A 17,913-nucleotide genomic window follows, 5' to 3' on the forward strand; every position below is an offset into this window, starting at 1 on the left:
GTTTACTAATGTTGAAGTTTGTGAGAGAGGATTAACCCTGCTCAGGCTTCTCCATGTAGCTTCATGACTTTATAAATTAAGATTCTTTGCCTTGATTCTGAGATTATAACTCACTCACACTTTTCATACACAAGTACAAACACAGTTATAAACTCAAGAAAAATTTTATAATACACAATGTATGACATATAAATACATTTTTAACTCTTAGATGTTGATGAGGTTACTTTTCCATTATTGTATGTATTTGTATTACATAACATTGTATCATATATGAACTCGCCAAACTCGCCACTCTTATTGCTCACACATAACAAAAAAGAAAAAAATCTAAGTGCGCTATATAGCGACCCTACTAAAGTACTAAGGCTTAAGAATCACACATGCTTGGCCGCTTGGCTGACTTTTTTGGCCAAAATGAGAGCAGACAACGCATTCATGTTCTGCAGAAAATGTACAAATTATACATTAATATCATCTGCCCCATCATCAATATCATCTTATCTCCATGGTTTTCACTTTTCACAAGCATTATTTGAAATTTACTATGAAATTGAAAGGGATTGACAAGTGCAAAATATGAATTAATCACAAGTTAGGTGTGGATGTTAAACCTACTACAGATAAATGTAGACACACTGCTCTGCTATGAAGCCTCTGTCTCAAATCTCAGCTCAAAAATGACTTCTACTTATTTATTCTTCACGTTTCTTATAGCCTGCCCTGTGTTCTTGATCAGATTCCCATCTCACGCTGCTTATGATTTGGACTCTGACAGGTTTGGAGCTTCTAAGATTGATACTCAGAAAGTTACTCTCTCACTTTACTATGAAACTTTGTCCCCATATTGTGCTACTTTCATTGTCAAAAATCTTGCTCGGATTTTTGATAATGATCTCATCACCATTCTCAATCTCAGACTGATTCCTTGGGGTTACTCGAATGTCAAAAATTCTACCAACGACATTTCTTGTCAGGTCCCATCTCCATCTTCACCATTTTCATGGATTTTATAGCTTTTTACATGCATTGCACTTGTGCATATTTTGTTCCCTTTTTCTTTCTGTCATCAAATTCTCAGCAACCAAACAGGTTGATGAGTATTTTAGTAAAATTTTACAGCATGGCCCAGATGAGTGCAAGCTAAATTCTCTGGAAGCATGCGCTATCAATGTTTTGCATGATGTGGTGAGAGCCCCCTCTCTTCTCATTCATACAATCTACTCATTCATTTATATATATGTAAGGTTGGAATTTAATGTATATATGTGGTAGTATATATATTAATTTATGTGGTTAAAAACTTAAAATGGCTGTAGAACCTATGATTTGTGGCCTTGAGCTGGTAAATATTATATGATTTTGCATTATCTTAGACCCCAATGAATTTGTGATGCAGAACAAGCATTTTGCTTTGATTTACTGCATAGAATTTCTGGCCATTGAGGGAAGGCAAAAGCAGTGGCAAACTTGTTTCAGTTCGCTGGGATTGCCTCTTAAACCCATTTTGGATTGCTACAATAGTGGAAATGGAACAAAGGTTTATTTTGATTTTAATAGTAATACATAGTCAATAACTACAAGAATTCATGATTATGATGCCCTGATGATGGATGTTATGCTTAGCATAACACTTAAACTGATTATGTTTTTTTTTTTTTTTACATTGGATTTCATTTGGTATGCAGCTTGAACAAAAATATGCCAATGAAACCATGCACCTCAATCCACCTCTCAAGTTTGTACCATGGGTGGTTCTGAATAATCAACCAATTGGAAATGTTGGTCCTCTCTCTCTCTCTCTCTCTCGGACGGATCTTTCTGTGATTCTCTCTAACAACATTTGTTGCCTTAATATTGCAGGATTATGAAAATTTTGCCACCTATGTATGCAAGGCTTACAAAGGTAGCACTGTGCCCATGGCCTGCCAATCTATGCATTTGAAGCAAAAGCAAAAGACAGAATAGACAGACACACTTTTAACACAAGCAAAAAGACCACCAGCTGATAAAAAGCTTCATGGTTTCCCCCCATGTGAAATGTCCCAATGATTCACATAGACCCAAATGGTTTTGAAATGTCCCAATGATTTACTACAGATGACCTATTTCACAGGTTTTATATTAATTTTCAGATTAGCACACATGTCTCTGAGTCTATAGTAAATGAGACTTGGCAAGTTGGCAGTACCTGTTTTTCTGGCTCTTTAGACTATAAATAAGAACTTATAGCTTTGCATATCAACTTAATCAAATATTGCAGTAGAGGTTAGAAGTGCTATGAAAAATGATGGATTAACTAATATGATCCTACTTTCACAGTCAATCTAACCACATTTCTCATGATGGGGTGACAGGTTTATAGTTTTTAGGTTCATGCCCATCCTTCAAAAACCATTTAATTTGAAACAAGGTTCACCATTCATATTATAATTCAGAAGCATATATAAACGAAACAAAGCATGGCTACTCTGCCAATTCTTATCATTGAAAAGAGAGTTTTAGATAGGACAATACTTAAGTACATCCCATGGTTAAATAACTTAAATGCAAATGGCTTCATCCATGGTTAATTTTACCTGGATTAAGGGTGGCGGAGCTCTTAATTGATTTGTGGGGTTTTTTTTTTCAAAAAGGACAAATGTAAAGATATAATTCGTCCGTGTTAATTAGGGTGGCATGGAGGTCCACCCCAAGCTCATATCGCACTACAAATCAATAATAAAATGACACGTAGTAATTGGTGGTGCAATCTATGTCATTTGTTACTGGGACTGGGTAGAGTTTCAATATAAGTTTAGAGCTGTGATCTCTTAGAACTAACCTACTTAATAAATAATTTGACCAACTTGAGTTGATGCAAGCCAAAATGGATGGCATAGAGCCATTGAAGGAAGCAATACTTGATTTAATGCCCTATCAGGGTTCCAAAAGCTTACGTAGCTTTCCTCATTTTTTTTCTTTAATTTCATTCGCATTCCATAATGTGAAGTGCACACTCACGAAACATTCACTAGGCATGTCAAATAGAAGTATACACTTTCATGTGGTTCTCCGGCCAAAAAGAGAAAAAGAAGACTTGATGTGCTCCATTCAAATGAATGCTTGCTCAGTTGCAGTAATGCATTATTCTTGTGTGATGCAAACTTACAAGTAGATCCTAAATGCATTGGTTGGACAGAGTCAAGATAGTGCAAAAGCACCAACTGGCACTTATTCCACTTCCAGTTTTGGTACTGTTTTAGGAAAGCCAAAGAGAAGAACATAATGAAAGAGGAGAGGAAAAGGTTGTCTAACCCTTCATTTTTAGCACATTATACATCAACATCATCTGCCACATTCAATGATGCTATATGTTTATCCAATCATCCACTATCATCCTCCAATTGCAAACTAAAACAAATGAATTAATGAGTATTTTATTAGTCATCTCTCAAGAATCAAGAAGTAATAATAACAAAGAATACATCCTGCTAAAACTCAGAAGAAACAGAGGTGACTCACATTAATGCTTAAGGGAATCACAACTCACAACTCAAAAAATTAAGTTAAGGTGAGTGGCCACATTAGAACATTCAAGGCAAAAAACAGCTCAGTGCTGCGGTGGGTAGTACTTGGGGAAGCTATATATATGCATGTTACATGTACTAGCTTCAGAATGCCAACTGCTGATAAGCATTCATTAATGGCTTCTCCTAAGTTCTTCTCCCTTTTTGTTCTAACTTGTTTGCTCTCTTACGTGTCTTGCTCTTCTTTTGAAGATCATGGCATCAATGTCCTGTCTCCTCCAGAATCCCAGAAAGTTAACCTGAGTCTGTATTATGAAACTCTATGCCCATACTGTGCAGACTTCATTGCAAATGACCTGATAAAGGTATTTGAGGGGGATCTCTTGAGCATTGTCAACCTCAAGCTAGTCCCATATGGAAATGCTCAGATGGAAGGACCTAACAAGACCATCGTTTGCCAGGTCACATTTCCCATTTTCATCATCTTTCTTATTTGGCTTCTTTGTGTTTGCATCATTGCATTTGGTTCATTAATGACATGGTGCTTCACACTTTGCAGCATGGCCCAGATGAGTGCTTCTTGAACAGTATAGAAGCCTGTGCAATCAACGCCTGGCCAGATGTGGTAAGGCCATCTTTTTTCCTCAGCATCCAAGAATAATAACATAACCTGGAATGATATGATTTTTCAATAGCAAGAAAGATATGATAACTTACAGAGTTTCAAAGATAAACGTAGATTTGTTTTTTCTCAATCTTCATCGCCTCTTTAACTCTGATGCAGATGAAACACTTCAGTTTCATTCACTGTGTTGAGAACCAAACCACTGAAGGAGAACAGTCAAGAGAAAATGCATGGACATCTTGTTGTCAAAAGCTCAGAATGAGTCAGAAACCTGTATCAGATTGCTATAATAACGGATATGAGAGAAAGGTCAACACTAAAATTAGTTCACTGCATTTTGGTTTTGCTCTTCATGCAAGTTGAATCTCATGTATATATCAAAACTCTATTTCTAATCAATAACCAAATGATTATGAATTGCATGCAGCTTATACTGCAATATGCTGATGAAACAGACCATCTTAAACCGCCTCATTTGTATGTACCATGGGTTGTTGTCAATCAACAACCCCTCCAGGATGTAAAAGCCTACTACTCTCTCTCTCTCTCTCTCTCTCTCTCTCTCTCTCTCTCTCTCTCTCTCTCTCACACACACACACACACACACACACAAACATTAATGAACTCTTCATATCTGCATGCAGGACTTCAAAAACTTTGTAAGCTATGTGTGCAAGGCTTACCAAGGTAATCCAAAACCAAAGGCTTGCACATCACTCCCACCCAAGATCAACTCAGCTGGAAATGCAAACTCATCCCGACATGGATGCTACAAGGGAGAAGAATGCAAGGGACACAAAATTGCATAAATGAGAATAGAAGCTTCTATCTGATTCATATATATGGTTCTTCGTCTCATTTTGATATGTGCAGCATTGCTGGTCCACTGGCATTATAAAATAATTGACCAGCTTATATGTAGTATTTTAAGATAGTGTATTGCTGATGTAATTTTGGTTCAACAACTATGAATGAAACTTAATTTGATTATATGACATTTTAATATGCCCTTCAAACTGCTGTACAAAAAAAAAAAATCAAGAGGCAACACTTGTCTATGAAATCAAGGGCCAGTAGTGTTTTAGAAGTATTTACAGACGAACACACACACCTGAAATCAAGGGCCAGATCATCCATTACCTGACCCTGATATTTAGAAAATAAAGATTATTATTGATGAGTTGGCTAGAGACAATCTCCAGGCAAACCAAAGTTAGCTGTAATTCAAGAGGAAAAATCCCTTAAAACATAAAATATATTTCTTAAACATAAGTGAACAACCAAAACAAAATGCCTCCAAGAGGCGCACTAACACCATCCTCAATAATCAGCTATTAAGATGTGCTTTACAATATGTCATCTCAGTCATCATAAATTACAAACTGCCAAAAGATTACTTCTTTCAAAAACACAATATCAAGTCCGTAGAACAACATAAAAGAAGCAAATATTCATTGCACAATATTATACAAGCCATGTGCAAGGGAAATGTTAAAGATCTATCATGGAATTATCATCTTCCAAATGCTATCACATGTTTCAAAGGTGGTGATCTTTGCTGGGTCAAATTCAAACTTCTGAACCATTTTTTTCTCTCTATCCACAATATCTGTAATTAATTAGGCTTAAGGAGAACAAGGTCATTGCAATACTAAACAGCTTATCATATTTTAATAACAATGCACAAAATGAATGAATGAGTACACATGTTTATGTGATAAGATGTTGCAACAGTAGGATACAGCCCAAAATTCGCAACTGATCATCCAGGTCTGGTATAATATTTGTGACAGAAGCATACATGGAAAGCTTCCTCCTGTAAAATAAGAGAAAAATGTTTCATTGATGGAAATCTGGAACTGAATTGTCAGTCTCTCATGAGTTAAAGAGAAATATAAGATTCGGAAGAATCCATATCATGAAAAATACAAATATGGTTAACACTCTTAAAGGTACTTTTTGAACCTTAAAAATACAAGGATACTAAGTATTGAAGAGAAAGAATCCTTATAACATTAGCATCAAACTTCTATCTAAAGACTTACTGTTCCCTGAATTCATCTTGCTCGTGTTTCTTCAAAATTTGCTTCTTCTCCTGAACAGCAATCCTTTGGCGTTCTAAATCATTAATCTCGTTGGTGATAGCTGTGTTGAAGCAAAGAGAACCAAATCAGTAATTGCTGTCAACCTAAAATCATTAATCTGAAAGAGCATGCAACTGAATGTATACTTATCTCAACTCCTCCATAAGCAAACTTTCTTTTTCAACTTCCTCATCCAATTCCCTTTGAAGAAGGTCTAATTCTTCATCAGAAATAACCTCTGATTTTGCCACCTCAGTTTTCTGCTTGCATTCGTCCACCTTTTTCTCATAGTCTGCTTCATAATAAGAACTTGTCAACGCATATACTGACATGCAACATCAGCAATCTATGTACCCTACGAACAACATAAATGCAAGGGAAATACACTATATACACCTAATGGGTAAACAATACAGTACACATTAACAGTACCGATCACAGCAGGAACAAGCTAGATACTACAAAATAGCTTTGTCACAAAGGTACTATACAATAACATGCATCCAAAATTAAGCTGTCAGGAAACTGACCAACAATGTATATCAATTTAACCCTAAATAATATGTGGAACACCAAAACTGGCCATAAACTATATAACTGTGCCTAATACTCAAAACACTATATTCTCTTAAAACTCCTAGCAGATCGTCCTCTCTTAGTAAATTTTCCAATTTAGGCACATATTCAGAGTAAAATAAACGAAAATACAAGATTTAGCCAGCATAGTTTGGACAATAAGCTAGTTCACTGTGGACATTATAAGTTACTAACTAAGAATTCTGGGTCTCGGATTCTCGGGAAACAAACAGAGCGTAAGTGCAGAAACAAACCTCGAAGCAAGCTCTGAACCTCGGTGAAATCGGCATCGCAGGACGAGCGGAGGGCCTTGGAATGTTGGAGACACTGCGCCAAGTTGTTGTGGTCCTTCTTGTCCTTCAAGACCTCCACCAGATCGTCGCCGTACGAAATCAGCTTCTCAACGTCGATTTTTCCAGAAATTTCTCCCATTTCTGAGATTCGTTAGCAACTGAACTGAGCTTCTTCCGATTTTGTTGAATTGAAGAAAATTGGTGGGAAAGAATCTAGGGATTGCTTTTGAATTTAGGGCTCGCGGCACCGAATTCCCTTTTGCATCACTAGCGCGAAAAAAATTATTTAAAGCGAAAAGTGGGAGAGTACATTAATTAATTGCGTATTAACTAAATATAAAATTTATCTGATTTTAACAACAACGTCGATATGTCCGAGTGGTTAAGGAGACAGACTCGAAATCTGTTGGGCTATGCCTGCGCAGGTTCGAATCCTGCTGTCGACGTTTTGGTCTTTTTAGTTTTCCAACCAAAAATAATAATAAGAATTTACTCATATTGTTATTTTGAATTTGTTTTTTTTTTTTTTTTTGCACTAGGTTAGTGAGTTGATTTTAACCTATTTTCCTCTCTATTTCTATTTTTGTGAGTTAGAATAGCTAAACTCAAAAAATATACATATTGAATTCGAGCGGAGAATTCAAATAGAGATTTGAATATATATAGTTCAACTTAAGCCATGAGTTGCACCCCTAGTCATGGATAACTTGAACACACTAGTATGATTTCGTTGATTAGGCAACATGTCTCGTATTATCCTATAAGATGAAGGTGGAAGCCCTACTTAATCAAACCAATAACAATCAAAATGGTATGGTCAAGCATTTTATCTTTTCAAAAAAATAGTAAGTGAGCTATGTTGATACGTCTTATCATCATTCATTAAATTTAAGTTTGAACTAATTAAAAGACTTTAAAATGATCATAGTTCGATGAACTTAGAGAACAATCATAAGTAGGCTAAATCTAGATTCAAAAATATATTAGGCTAAACTTACAATGATCAAATGTCGTTAAACTTTATTTTGTTCATTCTTGTGAATCTAAGAGCTTACACATGTTAATAAAGAAGATAATGTATTGCCCCATAATACAAAATTTGCTAGATTGGATAGGTAATGTGCACAACAGGGAACATTAAAATGAGGTGTATTTGTCAATAACAATTTAAAACTTAGGCTACCTTGCTTAACCCGTTATCCAAGTTTTTGAATTCCAAACCATATATAACTTGTAGGAGCTTCTAATCCAAGTCTCCAAGAGAATATTATATCACAATAAATTTGCATGTCCAACAAAGGTACTCCCCGTGAGCACCAAGAAATGAATGACAAAACCAAAATGAATTGGTAATCTAGTCTCTTCACTCGGTGCAATTGAATTCCAACAAAACATATTATATATATATATATAATATATAGATACTAGTGCCCCAGTAGGCCAATATCACATCCTATACTTATTGACGAGATGTTCAATGTATCTGCAACCAAAAGAAATGAAAGAAACGACATATTACAGAGCCAAATAGTGTAGTCGGTGTAGAGGTTAAAGCTAAATCCAAGACTATCCCTGACTGGAATACACTAGTTCCATCACCCAAACTGACCCTGAAGGACATCATTTTACCCCAAATCCAAGCCCTCAATTTTCGGCCCACAGTCCACACCACACCCTGTCTCTCTCTCTCTCTCTCTCTCTCTCTCTCTCTCCGCTCTCCATGCCTCTCTACAAAGAGAGATGAACCGCGACCTCAGCTCCATCGCATCTCTCAGCTGAAACCCTAACAAAAACCTGCAAACAACGCTACCTCTCGAAAATTCTCACCATAATTGCATCCTTTGCGTCTTTGCCACAGTTCTTCTTGGTATCTTCCTTGCTTCACTTGTATCATTTTCTCTTTTACTTTATATGTTCTCGATCTACCTAACAAGTTTTAGAATCAATAGATTTTAGATCAGTGTATAGTTTCTGTTTGTTTCCCGAGAAAAATACCAAATAAATCTTATATTATTTATGGATTCTAGTGTTTCTGTGGTGTTTCAAGCGATCTTGTATTTTTTTAGTGTTTAAAATTATTATAAAATAAAATAAAATCATTTCTGTTTGGTTTACTACATTTCTAAGAAGCCAAACAGTGTGTTAGGGTTTGGGTTTAAAGTGTAGAATCTGAGTCTGATAATGGAATTGTGGTTGGGCAGTTCATCGCACTATATGCTTCCTAGAAAGAGAGAAGTGGGCGGAGAGGTTGTAGTAAGAGAAGAAGGGGAACCAAACTACGCCACTGAATCTCCGATCAAGAAGAGTCGCACAGCTGCAACCACCGACGACTCGAAGAGCAACGACTACAAGAACAACAACACCGTTAGCAACAACAACAGAAACTGTAGCAGCAACGCCAAACCGCCGATCATGTCATTGGGCAACGGGAACTCGAACGATATCGATGAGGATCTCCACAGCAGGCAGCTTGCCGTTTACGGCAGGGAGACGATGCGGCGGCTCTTTGCCTCCAACATTCTCGTCTCTGGGATGCAAGGCCTTGGCGCTGAGATTGGTATGTGAAAAACATTGCGTTCTTCTGGCTGCCTTAGCAATGTTTTTTAGCTCTAGAGAATTTAATTTGCTCTAATCTATGTAGTGTTGGTACAAAAAATAAATGGCAGTGTTGATTTGCTTCAGTTTGTTCGCTTGCATGTTCATGAGATAAAGTGAGAAGAAGGGAAGGAAACATATATATATATATATATATATATACATGTGTATCTGTTGCGTATTTAGTAACTTGCGTTTTCCATTTTCTGGGTTAGATGTTAGTAACCTGATTATTGTTGTAAGTGTTGCTGTCGGTGTTATTATTATTATTTAATTGAGGAAGCTGTGAAAGGATTCATTATTTGTAAGCAATACTTATCAGGAGCTCATAGAGAGCATTTTGTTAATCATCACTTAGATTGTTAGTAATAGTAATTACAGTGGTACCTGTAATTGGTGAGTCTGTGGTTTATGCAATGATTTGTCTTTCTTGCAGCAAAGAACCTTGTTCTTGCTGGTGTCAAGTCTGTGACCTTGCATGATGACGGAGTTGTTGAGCTGTGGGACTTATCAAGCAATTTCTTTTTTACTGAGGATGATGTTGGAAAGAATCGGGCCCTTGCATGTGTCCAAAAATTACAAGAACTAAATAATGCTGTGCTCATTTCAACTATAACAAGTGAGCTGACTAAAGAGAAACTTTCTGATTTCCAGGTAGGGTTCCCTTTGTTTCTTTGCAACTGATTTGGTTGCACAATGGTTTCATGCTACTGTCTGTTTCAGATGATTTAAACTACTTTTAATTTTGGAGTTTGTGGATAAATTCAGTTGCTAATTATTATTTTTATAATCAAGTGAAATCAATGTTCTTGAATACCAAATTTTTTGCTTGCCTAAAAAGAGGTGCATATCTTTGATTATTTGTTCCCTTTCTAACAATGTCACTTTGAAGTTCAAAGCTTTTCCAATTATAGTTGGTTGTCAGAGGTTGTCAGAATTGTTAAACTGCTTCTTGTATAGTTGTGTGTAGTGCTGGGGATGTAAATGGGCTATTGGTTTGCCCACTAACAAATCATAATAGATGGACTTGTTTCTTTCAGTTAAAATTTTATTTCTGGGAAGAGGGATATGTGCATGAACATGTGCTGATATTGCTACTACTAATCTGGATTCTGTTTGTAAATTTTGCTGTCAAATTTCAGAACAGTTCTAATAGTTCTATGTATGTCTTTGTTTTATATGTTTTCATTAGTCACTAGTCATCTAATATCTAAAATTTTTGAGTAGTCAACTGTATTAAGCTTGATATTTGAATTTCTGTAGGCTGTAGTTTTCACTGATATCAGCTTAGAGAAAGCAATTGAATTTGATGATTACTGCCATAATCATCAGCCTCCAATCTCTTTTATCAAATCAGAAGTGCGGGGACTTTTTGGCAGTGTGTTTTGTGACTTTGGCCCTGAGTTCACTATTCTTGATGTTGATGGTGAGGATCCACATACAGGCATTATTGCATCAATTAGCAATGACAACCCGGCTCTCATAGCATGTGTTGATGATGAGAGGCTTGAGTTCCAGGATGGGGATTTGGTTGTGTTCACTGAAGTCCATGGAATGACTGAGTTGAATGATGGAAAGCCAAGGATGGTTAAGAATGCAAGACCCTTCTCATTCACAATTGAGGAGGATACTACAAATTTTGCTGCATACGAGAAAGGTGGTATAGTCACACAGGTGAAGCAACCGAAGCTGTTGAACTTCAAGCCTTTGCGAGAAGCACTAAAGGATCCCGGTGATTTCCTTCTGATTGACTTCTCAAAGTTTGATCGTCCACCTCTCCTACACTTGGCATTTCAGGCGCTAGATAAGTTCATATCAGAGTTGGGGCGTTTCCCTCTTGCTGGATCAGAGGATGATGTTACAAAACTCATATCATTGGTAACTAACATCAATGATAGCTCGGCAGATGGGAGGCTCGAGGAGATTGACCACAAGATTCTCCGTCATTTTGCATTTGGTGCTAGGGCTGTGCTGAATCCCATGGCTGCAATGTTTGGTGGTATTGTTGGACAGGAAGTTGTGAAGGCCTGTTCTGGGAAGTTTCATCCTCTTTTCCAGGTAATTACTAAAATTCAGTGTTGGTTCTGGATGATTCTTGAAACTTGATGTCACAACCAAACCTATATGAATTTTTCTTTGGAAGACCAGTCAGCTCTGCTTTTTGGCTTTGAAAACTTAGTTCCAATAGGTTGAAGTTCATATTATATAATTTATCTCATTCTGTTATTGCCTTGTGGACAGTTTTTCTACTTCGATTCAATTGAGTCCCTTCCAGCTGAAGTCTTGGATCCTAGTGATTTGAAGCCTTTAAACAGCCGTTATGATGCACAAATTTCAGTATTCGGAGCAAAGCTCCAGAAAAAGCTGGAAGATTCGAAAGTGTTCACTGTTGGATCTGGTGCACTAGGATGTGAGTTTTTGAAGAATTTAGCTTTGATGGGCGTCTCTTGTGGAAAAGAAGGGAAGTTAACAATTACAGATGATGACGTCATTGAGAAGAGTAACCTTAGTAGGCAATTTCTCTTCCGGGATTGGAACATTGGGCAGGCTAAATCAACAGTTGCTGCCTCTGCTGCTGCATTGATAAACAGTCGTTTGAACATTGAAGCATTACAGAATCGTGCAAGCCCAGAGACTGAAAATGTGTTTGATGATACTTTCTGGGAGAATTTGGATGTGGTCATCAATGCTCTGGATAATGTCAATGCTAGGCTTTACATTGATCAGAGGTGCTTGTATTTCCAGAAGCCACTTTTGGAGTCGGGAACACTGGGTGCCAAGTGCAACACACAGATGGTCATTCCTCACCTGACTGAAAATTATGGTGCGTCACGGGACCCACCTGAAAAGCAAGCGCCCATGTGCACAGTTCATTCTTTCCCTCACAACATTGACCACTGCTTGACATGGGCTCGATCTGAGTTTGAGGGTTTACTTGAGAAGGACCCATCTGAAGTAAATGCCTACTTGACCAATCCTATTGAATACACTTCTGCAATGAAGAATGCTGGTGATGCTCAGGCCAGGAGCAACTTGGAAAGTGTTATTGAATGCCTTGACAAGGAAAGATGTGAGACATTCCAAGATTGCATAAACTGGGCCCGTCTAAAGTACTCTTCTTACTTTTTAATCGAATGTTTACTAGTTTTCATTTTACCATAACCTTCTATAGGGATCTAATTGTTTGTCTTTAATGGAACCAGGTTCGAGGACTACTTTTCCAACCGTGTGAAGCAGTTAACATATACTTTTCCTGAGGATGCTAGAACCAGTAGTGGGGCCCCATTTTGGTCTGCCCCCAAGCGCTTCCCTCGCCCACTGCAGTTCTCAGTTGATGATGTCAGCCACCTTCAATTTATATTGGCAGCATCTATACTACGAGCAGAGACATTTAACATTCCAATTCCTGATTGGGTCAAGTCTTCTCAAAAGTTTGCTGATGCTGTTAACAAAGTGCCAGTACCTGAATTTCAGCCCAAGAAAGATGTGAAGATTGAGACAGATGAGAAGGCTACAAACATTATACCAGCATCGATTGATGATGCTGCGGTTATCAACGAGTTAGTTATGAAGTTAGAAAAATGCAAGGAGAAGCTGCCACCGACCTTCAAGATGAACCCTATTCAGTTTGAGAAGGTTTGTCTTTCATCTTTTTTCTCCTCAAGTAGAGAGTGTGTAAGTAGTATATCCGGTTGGACATCTCATTTATTTGATCATCTCAGACTTGCAGCTTCTAAGATGGAGCATCCTCCTTATGTCATGGTGTATTTGTTATTACTTATTAGTGAGCTTATAAATTGATTCTGTTGAAAGTTCATATTTGAAGTGGAGACTGCGTTTTTCTAAAAGAGCTAGCTTTGAGCCTTTGAGAGCAAATTTGTTAGCATCTTTTAAAACTTGTTAAGAACTTTTTTTTTTTTTCTAGATGTACATGACAGATAAATCAACTTAATTCTAGTCTCCAAAACAGGAAATCGACTTATTGCATATCATTGACATAGATGATAAATATGTTTGTAATTAGCTACACAGCTATTTCAGCGTCACATCATGCACTACTCAGAACATTATAAGCTGCCATCATAACTCATTATGTGCTGGGCCTAGCATAGCATATGAACAATGTTATTGGTATTGGGAAGGGATTTGTTGCAAAGTGCTATATCTTCCCTATCAAGATGGGAAATATCTTGAATTTGAGGAGTGGCAGGGCTATCCCTGTTGCATTGCACTACCATATCCATTTGAATCAGACAGCCAAAAGTGTTTTGAAAGTTTACAATTGGAGTCCCCCCAACTATTATTTATCTATCACTGATGTTGGGGCAATTTTCGTATGTTGAATGTGCAGGATGATGACACAAACTATCATATGGACCTAATAGCTGGATTTGCAAATATGAGGGCAAGGAACTATGGCATCCCTGAAGTTGACAAGCTGAAGGCCAAATTCATTGCAGGGAGAATCATTCCTGCAATTGCAACATCTACTGCTCTGGCGACTGGTCTTGTTTGTTTGGAGCTGTACAAGGTTCTGGATGGAGGGCACAAGTTGGAGGACTACCGAAACACCTTTGCCAATCTAGCCCTTCCTCTGTTCTCCATGGCTGAACCAGTTCCTCCTAAGGTCATCAAGCACCAAGATATGAGCTGGACTGTATGGGATAGGTGGATTATAAAGGACAACCCAACTTTAAGACAGCTTCTTGACTGGCTCAAAGGAAAGGGCTTAAGTGCATACAGTATCTCATATGGGAGTTGCCTGCTTTACAACAGCATGTTCCCTAGGCATAGAGACCGCATGGACAAGAACATGGTGGATTTGGCTACGGGTGTGGCGAAGGCAGAGCTGCCTCCATATCGGAAGCACTTTGACGTGGTAGTGGCATGCGAGGATGAAGATGATAATGATATTGACATCCCGCAGATATCCATTTACTTCAAGTAGGCATTTTGGTTGATGAGCTAGTCAAGCAAATGAGAATGCAACATTTAGGATGAGAACCCTATATGCTATATATCTAATTTGAGTTTCAGTTGATAAAAGAAAACAGATTGGATATTCGTTACTATGTTTAGAGTAGTTCCGGTTTTCCAATATTATTGTTTGTGGTTAAACCGATGGATGCAGGTATATATGCTTATGCCTTCAAATATCACGCGTTTATTTCCTGTTAATGATGATATACGACATGATGGTGAATTAAATTGTGTTGATGAACGATTGCTCAGTTGAGTATGTTTGAGTGTCTTTGAGGTCATAAGAATCCAGTAGTTAAGTGCAATAATGTGACCTATCCCACTTGCTCGTCACATAGCGGTAGATGCTCAAAATCAGTACCATTTTTACACCTGTGGTAAGAGTTAGGTTCTTGTTCTTTTATCTCCCTCTCTAACTCTATAGGTCTTTCTCACCCCTATACTGGTATTGGTATAGTAATGTTTCTATATTGGAAGTTTGGGACGTAGATGTCTTAAATTCGAATTCTCCTAAAAAAAAAAAATATCTAGCCTTCTTTTCAAGTTTCAACCAAAGACAAGTGTTCAGTGGGTTTAGAATGCTAACTTTTGATGGCTGAATTCATTCTTACATAAGCAGTAAATATTGGTTTATCATTGTTTTAAAAAATTTAGGTCTGTATATACCCAAATTAACTATGAGGATAAAATTAGGATGTGAGTATAAAAACTTATTGTTTTAGGTTATAGCTGCAAAGTCTTCTGTTATGATAATTGATTACTTCTGTTCCTAATATCATTTGAATGATATGTCATTAGATTTACCAGGCCCATATAGTAAAAGTTATAGCAAACATTCCAACTTAGTTGATCTTCTTTTCACAACATAACATAATCCATCTGTACAGCAACATCTTAAGGTATGTCCAGCAAGGTGAATACATACATGAATAAATTGGAAAAGATAAAAAAATATGGTATACTTTTATCTGCTAGTTTTGGTTTATCCAGGTTGAAACTCTAACCAGAGGTGTTCCTTTCCATTCCAAGGCCATCTCATTCCCATTCTGTCCTCCAATTCTTATTCCATAAGAGCTTTCTTCTCCCACAATTTCTTTGGATTCCATCAAATTCTCTCTGCTCAGTCTCTGACCCTCCACTCCACACCATGCTTGAAGATCTCAACCCTCCTTTATTTCCTCCCACTTCTGGAACCAAGCCTGAGAAGAGACATAAGGTGCTACAAAAATACTTTCCATCACCATTCTTGCTTCCACTAGATGACTCGGGAAATTCGACTCCATGGACTCTAACAAGGCTTGGTAATGCACTAGATACCCATCAAAGAATGAACTGAAACTCGACTGATTTCCGAGTTTCTCACAAGCATCTCCATCACCAAAAGTTATAATACCTTTGTTACTAGTCTTGCAGTTGGCAGAATTGCCCAACAAATCCTTAGCCACCCCTAGAAATTCCATGACAAGCCTTCTGCTTCTTCTCCTTCTCATATGGGGAAGCCCCACCATGCAGTTAAAGGCTAAGAACTCTCTCCCTCCACCCCTCTTTTTTGTCCTCTTTATTTCACTCACCAAATCCTCAATTCCGATCTCCTCCACCTTCAAGTTTAGGCCAAAGGACCTTGCATGACCCTGGAGTTGCTTCTTTGTCTTCTCAAATCTCCACTGTGGAGGAGCACAATCAGTCTCTGACTCTCCATCCCATTTAATTGTTGTCACTTTGAGTGTTTTGTGTCTCTGTGCCACAGCCTCAATCAGCTGAGACAACTGAACCCCTTCACCTATGTCGAAGTCTACTATGTGAACTGTCTCTGCATCCTCTGGAATAGCCTCCAGGATTGCTGAGTTTGCTGCATAGTGAACAAACCTCCCATAGGGGAAGATTTGGTAGAACAACTTGAATGCAGCCTCAAAGTTCTTGCAGGACTCTTGTTTCAGATAGTCTCCTTGCAATTGATCATCAAATTCTTGGCATAAGTTGAATGCAAGCCGCTCCAAAGTCTGCCCAAGTGGGCTGACTTTCTCACTGATGCATCTCAGAATCACCTCCTCCAGCTCTCTCTGCCCCTTCTCCATGGCCTCTCCATAACCCGTGAGTAGATGACGAATACTCAATTCGTTTTCGATTTCCATCTCTTCTCTGGGCAAGGTCAGCGATGGTTGCATAGATGTTACATCCATGGATGATGCCTCAGAAGTCACTAGTGAATTTGGACTCCATACATCATTTCCTTCAATAGAGAATTGCTGTGAAGGAAGAGTATTACTCCCTTCACTCCCTTCCAAACACTCCCCAAACATACCCTCTATCTCACTAATCAAACTAGGCTCAAAATAGCCTCCCAAGTCCAAGTCCATTGGAAACTCCTCCACTAGATTATCACAATCTGCAAGTTGGGAAAACTCACTGGAGAACATGGAGGAGGAAAAGGGGAATGAAGAAATTTCGGAAATTTGATCTGAGCTGATAAACATAGAAGGGAATTCACAGCTACCCATTTGAGCATCCATGTTGAAGTCACTGTGTGACTGTACAGATTGATCCAAAGGTGAATTGGTTACATTGAGGTATGAACATATGGGCTGAAAAAGCTCAGAGTACTGCATCATTTTTGATGAATGTTAAAGGGTGTGAAGACTTTTTCTGTTTGAGTTTGATTTGCTAACAAGTCTAATTGTGTGTATATATAAATTGATAAACAACAAAGCGACAGATTTAGCATAAAATACTAGAAAAAAAAAGAGAGAAGATTATTAAAAAGGAGAAATACCAATCACTATCTTATCTTCATAAACAAATACCAATCACTCTCACCTACTTTCTACAGAGTACACATGTAATTCCACCAAAGGTTCCCAGCTCAAATTTCTTCCTTAGCGCTTTCTTAGCAACTTCTTATGGGGTGGCCTATATGTTGCATGCATGTATCCTTGTATTTTTTAATCAAGAAATTAGATAGATAACTATTCATGTCTTTTCAAGGTAATTACTGTTAGATAATTTTCAAATATTTGTAATTTGAATTGAATCAATGTGTCATTTGGGAAAGGTTACTAAACTTTCTGTAGAGGTGTTTTATATTCATAGAGTCATAACCTTTCATGAAAAGGTATGATTCAAATGGTATCATACCTCTTGAATAAATATTTCAAATGAATGGTTGCTATACCATTTCAGAAAGGGCACATTGGATTCATTATAAAAAGAGAAGTTCTCTACAGAATTTTTTACATAAAAAACAACTATTATCT

At 37.6% G+C, this 17,913-nt stretch overlaps 5 protein-coding genes and 1 non-coding gene across 7 annotated transcripts; 4 read left to right on the forward strand and 2 right to left on the reverse strand.

Moving 5' to 3' along the window:
- The first annotated feature begins 224 nt into the window (after window positions 1-224).
- Window positions 225-2,217, forward strand: LOC147281391 (gamma-interferon-responsive lysosomal thiol protein-like). Of its 2 annotated transcripts, XM_086246219.1 has the most exons (5): window positions 225-977; window positions 1,123-1,188; window positions 1,400-1,540; window positions 1,689-1,781; window positions 1,864-2,217. In XM_086246219.1, the coding sequence occupies exons 1-5, from the start codon at window positions 606-608 to the stop codon at window positions 1,966-1,968; spliced, it is 777 nt and encodes a 258-aa protein (XP_086102345.1). In that variant the 5' UTR covers window positions 225-605; the 3' UTR covers window positions 1,969-2,217. The 2 variants fall into 2 exon arrangements, with proteins under 2 accessions (XP_086102345.1, XP_086102346.1); XM_086246220.1 differs by lacking the exon at window positions 1,400-1,540.
- Window positions 2,218-3,606: 1,389 nt separating this feature from the next.
- LOC147281392 (gamma-interferon-responsive lysosomal thiol protein-like) lies at window positions 3,607-5,294 on the forward strand. The gene is made up of 5 exons (XM_086246221.1): window positions 3,607-3,970; window positions 4,069-4,134; window positions 4,294-4,443; window positions 4,562-4,654; window positions 4,779-5,294. The coding sequence occupies exons 1-5, from the start codon at window positions 3,632-3,634 to the stop codon at window positions 4,941-4,943; spliced, it is 813 nt and encodes a 270-aa protein (XP_086102347.1). The 5' UTR covers window positions 3,607-3,631; the 3' UTR covers window positions 4,944-5,294.
- A 107-nt stretch (window positions 5,295-5,401) lies between these two features.
- Window positions 5,402-7,338, reverse strand: LOC147281393 (kinetochore protein SPC24 homolog). Its single transcript, XM_086248918.1, has 5 exons — window positions 7,049-7,338; window positions 6,368-6,510; window positions 6,180-6,280; window positions 5,877-5,950; window positions 5,402-5,743 (listed from the first exon to the last, which is right to left on the reverse strand). The coding sequence occupies exons 1-5, from the start codon at window positions 7,224-7,226 to the stop codon at window positions 5,637-5,639; spliced, it is 603 nt and encodes a 200-aa protein (XP_086105044.1). The 5' UTR covers window positions 7,227-7,338; the 3' UTR covers window positions 5,402-5,636.
- Window positions 7,339-7,451: 113 nt separating this feature from the next.
- TRNAS-CGA (transfer RNA serine (anticodon CGA)) lies at window positions 7,452-7,533 on the forward strand. Its single transcript has one exon. It is a non-coding gene; the product is annotated as a tRNA-Ser (tRNA).
- A 1,225-nt stretch (window positions 7,534-8,758) lies between these two features.
- LOC147281395 (ubiquitin-activating enzyme E1 1-like) lies at window positions 8,759-14,903 on the forward strand. The gene is made up of 7 exons (XM_086247072.1): window positions 8,759-8,954; window positions 9,289-9,644; window positions 10,119-10,336; window positions 10,946-11,740; window positions 11,924-12,792; window positions 12,886-13,318; window positions 14,034-14,903. Exons 2-7 carry the CDS (start codon window positions 9,302-9,304, stop codon window positions 14,628-14,630), a joined length of 3,255 nt encoding a protein of 1,084 aa, XP_086103198.1. The 5' UTR covers window positions 8,759-8,954; window positions 9,289-9,301; the 3' UTR covers window positions 14,631-14,903.
- Window positions 14,904-15,527: 624 nt separating this feature from the next.
- Window positions 15,528-17,300, reverse strand: LOC147281396 (protein NODULATION SIGNALING PATHWAY 2-like). Its single transcript, XM_086248934.1, has one exon. It carries the CDS (start codon window positions 17,269-17,271, stop codon window positions 15,823-15,825), a length of 1,449 nt encoding a protein of 482 aa, XP_086105060.1. The 5' UTR covers window positions 17,272-17,300; the 3' UTR covers window positions 15,528-15,822.
- Window positions 17,301-17,913: the final 613 nt, after the last annotated feature.

The sequence above is a fragment of the Dryas octopetala genome, chromosome 6, assembly GCF_963921425.1.
Source record: "Dryas octopetala chromosome 6, drDryOcto1.1, whole genome shotgun sequence".
NCBI lineage: Eukaryota > Viridiplantae > Streptophyta > Magnoliopsida > Rosales > Rosaceae > Dryas > Dryas octopetala.

Coding starts and splice junctions, on each gene's coding strand:
- LOC147281391 (XM_086246219.1), top strand. CDS start 606: ATGTTAAACCTACTACAGATAAATGTAGACACACTGCTCTGCTATGAA. Junction 978..1,122: donor CCAACGACATTTCTTGTCAG/GTCCCATCTCCA, acceptor AAAATTTTACAG/CATGGCCCAGATGAGTGCAA. Junction 1,541..1,688: donor ATAGTGGAAATGGAACAAAG/GTTTATTTTGAT, acceptor TTTGGTATGCAG/CTTGAACAAAAATATGCCAA.
- LOC147281392 (XM_086246221.1), top strand. CDS start 3,632: ATGCATGTTACATGTACTAGCTTCAGAATGCCAACTGCTGATAAGCAT. Junction 3,971..4,068: donor ACAAGACCATCGTTTGCCAG/GTCACATTTCCC, acceptor CACACTTTGCAG/CATGGCCCAGATGAGTGCTT. Junction 4,655..4,778: donor ATCAACAACCCCTCCAGGAT/GTAAAAGCCTAC, acceptor ATCTGCATGCAG/GACTTCAAAAACTTTGTAAG.
- LOC147281393 (XM_086248918.1), bottom strand. CDS start 7,226: ATGGGAGAAATTTCTGGAAAAATCGACGTTGAGAAGCTGATTTCGTAC. Junction 6,511..7,048: donor GGTTCAGAGCTTGCTTCGAG/GTTTGTTTCTGC, acceptor ATTATGAAGCAG/ACTATGAGAAAAAGGTGGAC. Junction 5,951..6,179: donor CAAGATGAATTCAGGGAACA/GTAAGTCTTTAG, acceptor CTTATTTTACAG/GAGGAAGCTTTCCATGTATG.
- LOC147281395 (XM_086247072.1), top strand. CDS start 9,302: ATGCTTCCTAGAAAGAGAGAAGTGGGCGGAGAGGTTGTAGTAAGAGAA. Junction 9,645..10,118: donor AGGCCTTGGCGCTGAGATTG/GTATGTGAAAAA, acceptor TCTTTCTTGCAG/CAAAGAACCTTGTTCTTGCT. Junction 11,741..11,923: donor AGTTTCATCCTCTTTTCCAG/GTAATTACTAAA, acceptor CCTTGTGGACAG/TTTTTCTACTTCGATTCAAT.
- LOC147281396 (XM_086248934.1), bottom strand. CDS start 17,271: ATGATGCAGTACTCTGAGCTTTTTCAGCCCATATGTTCATACCTCAAT.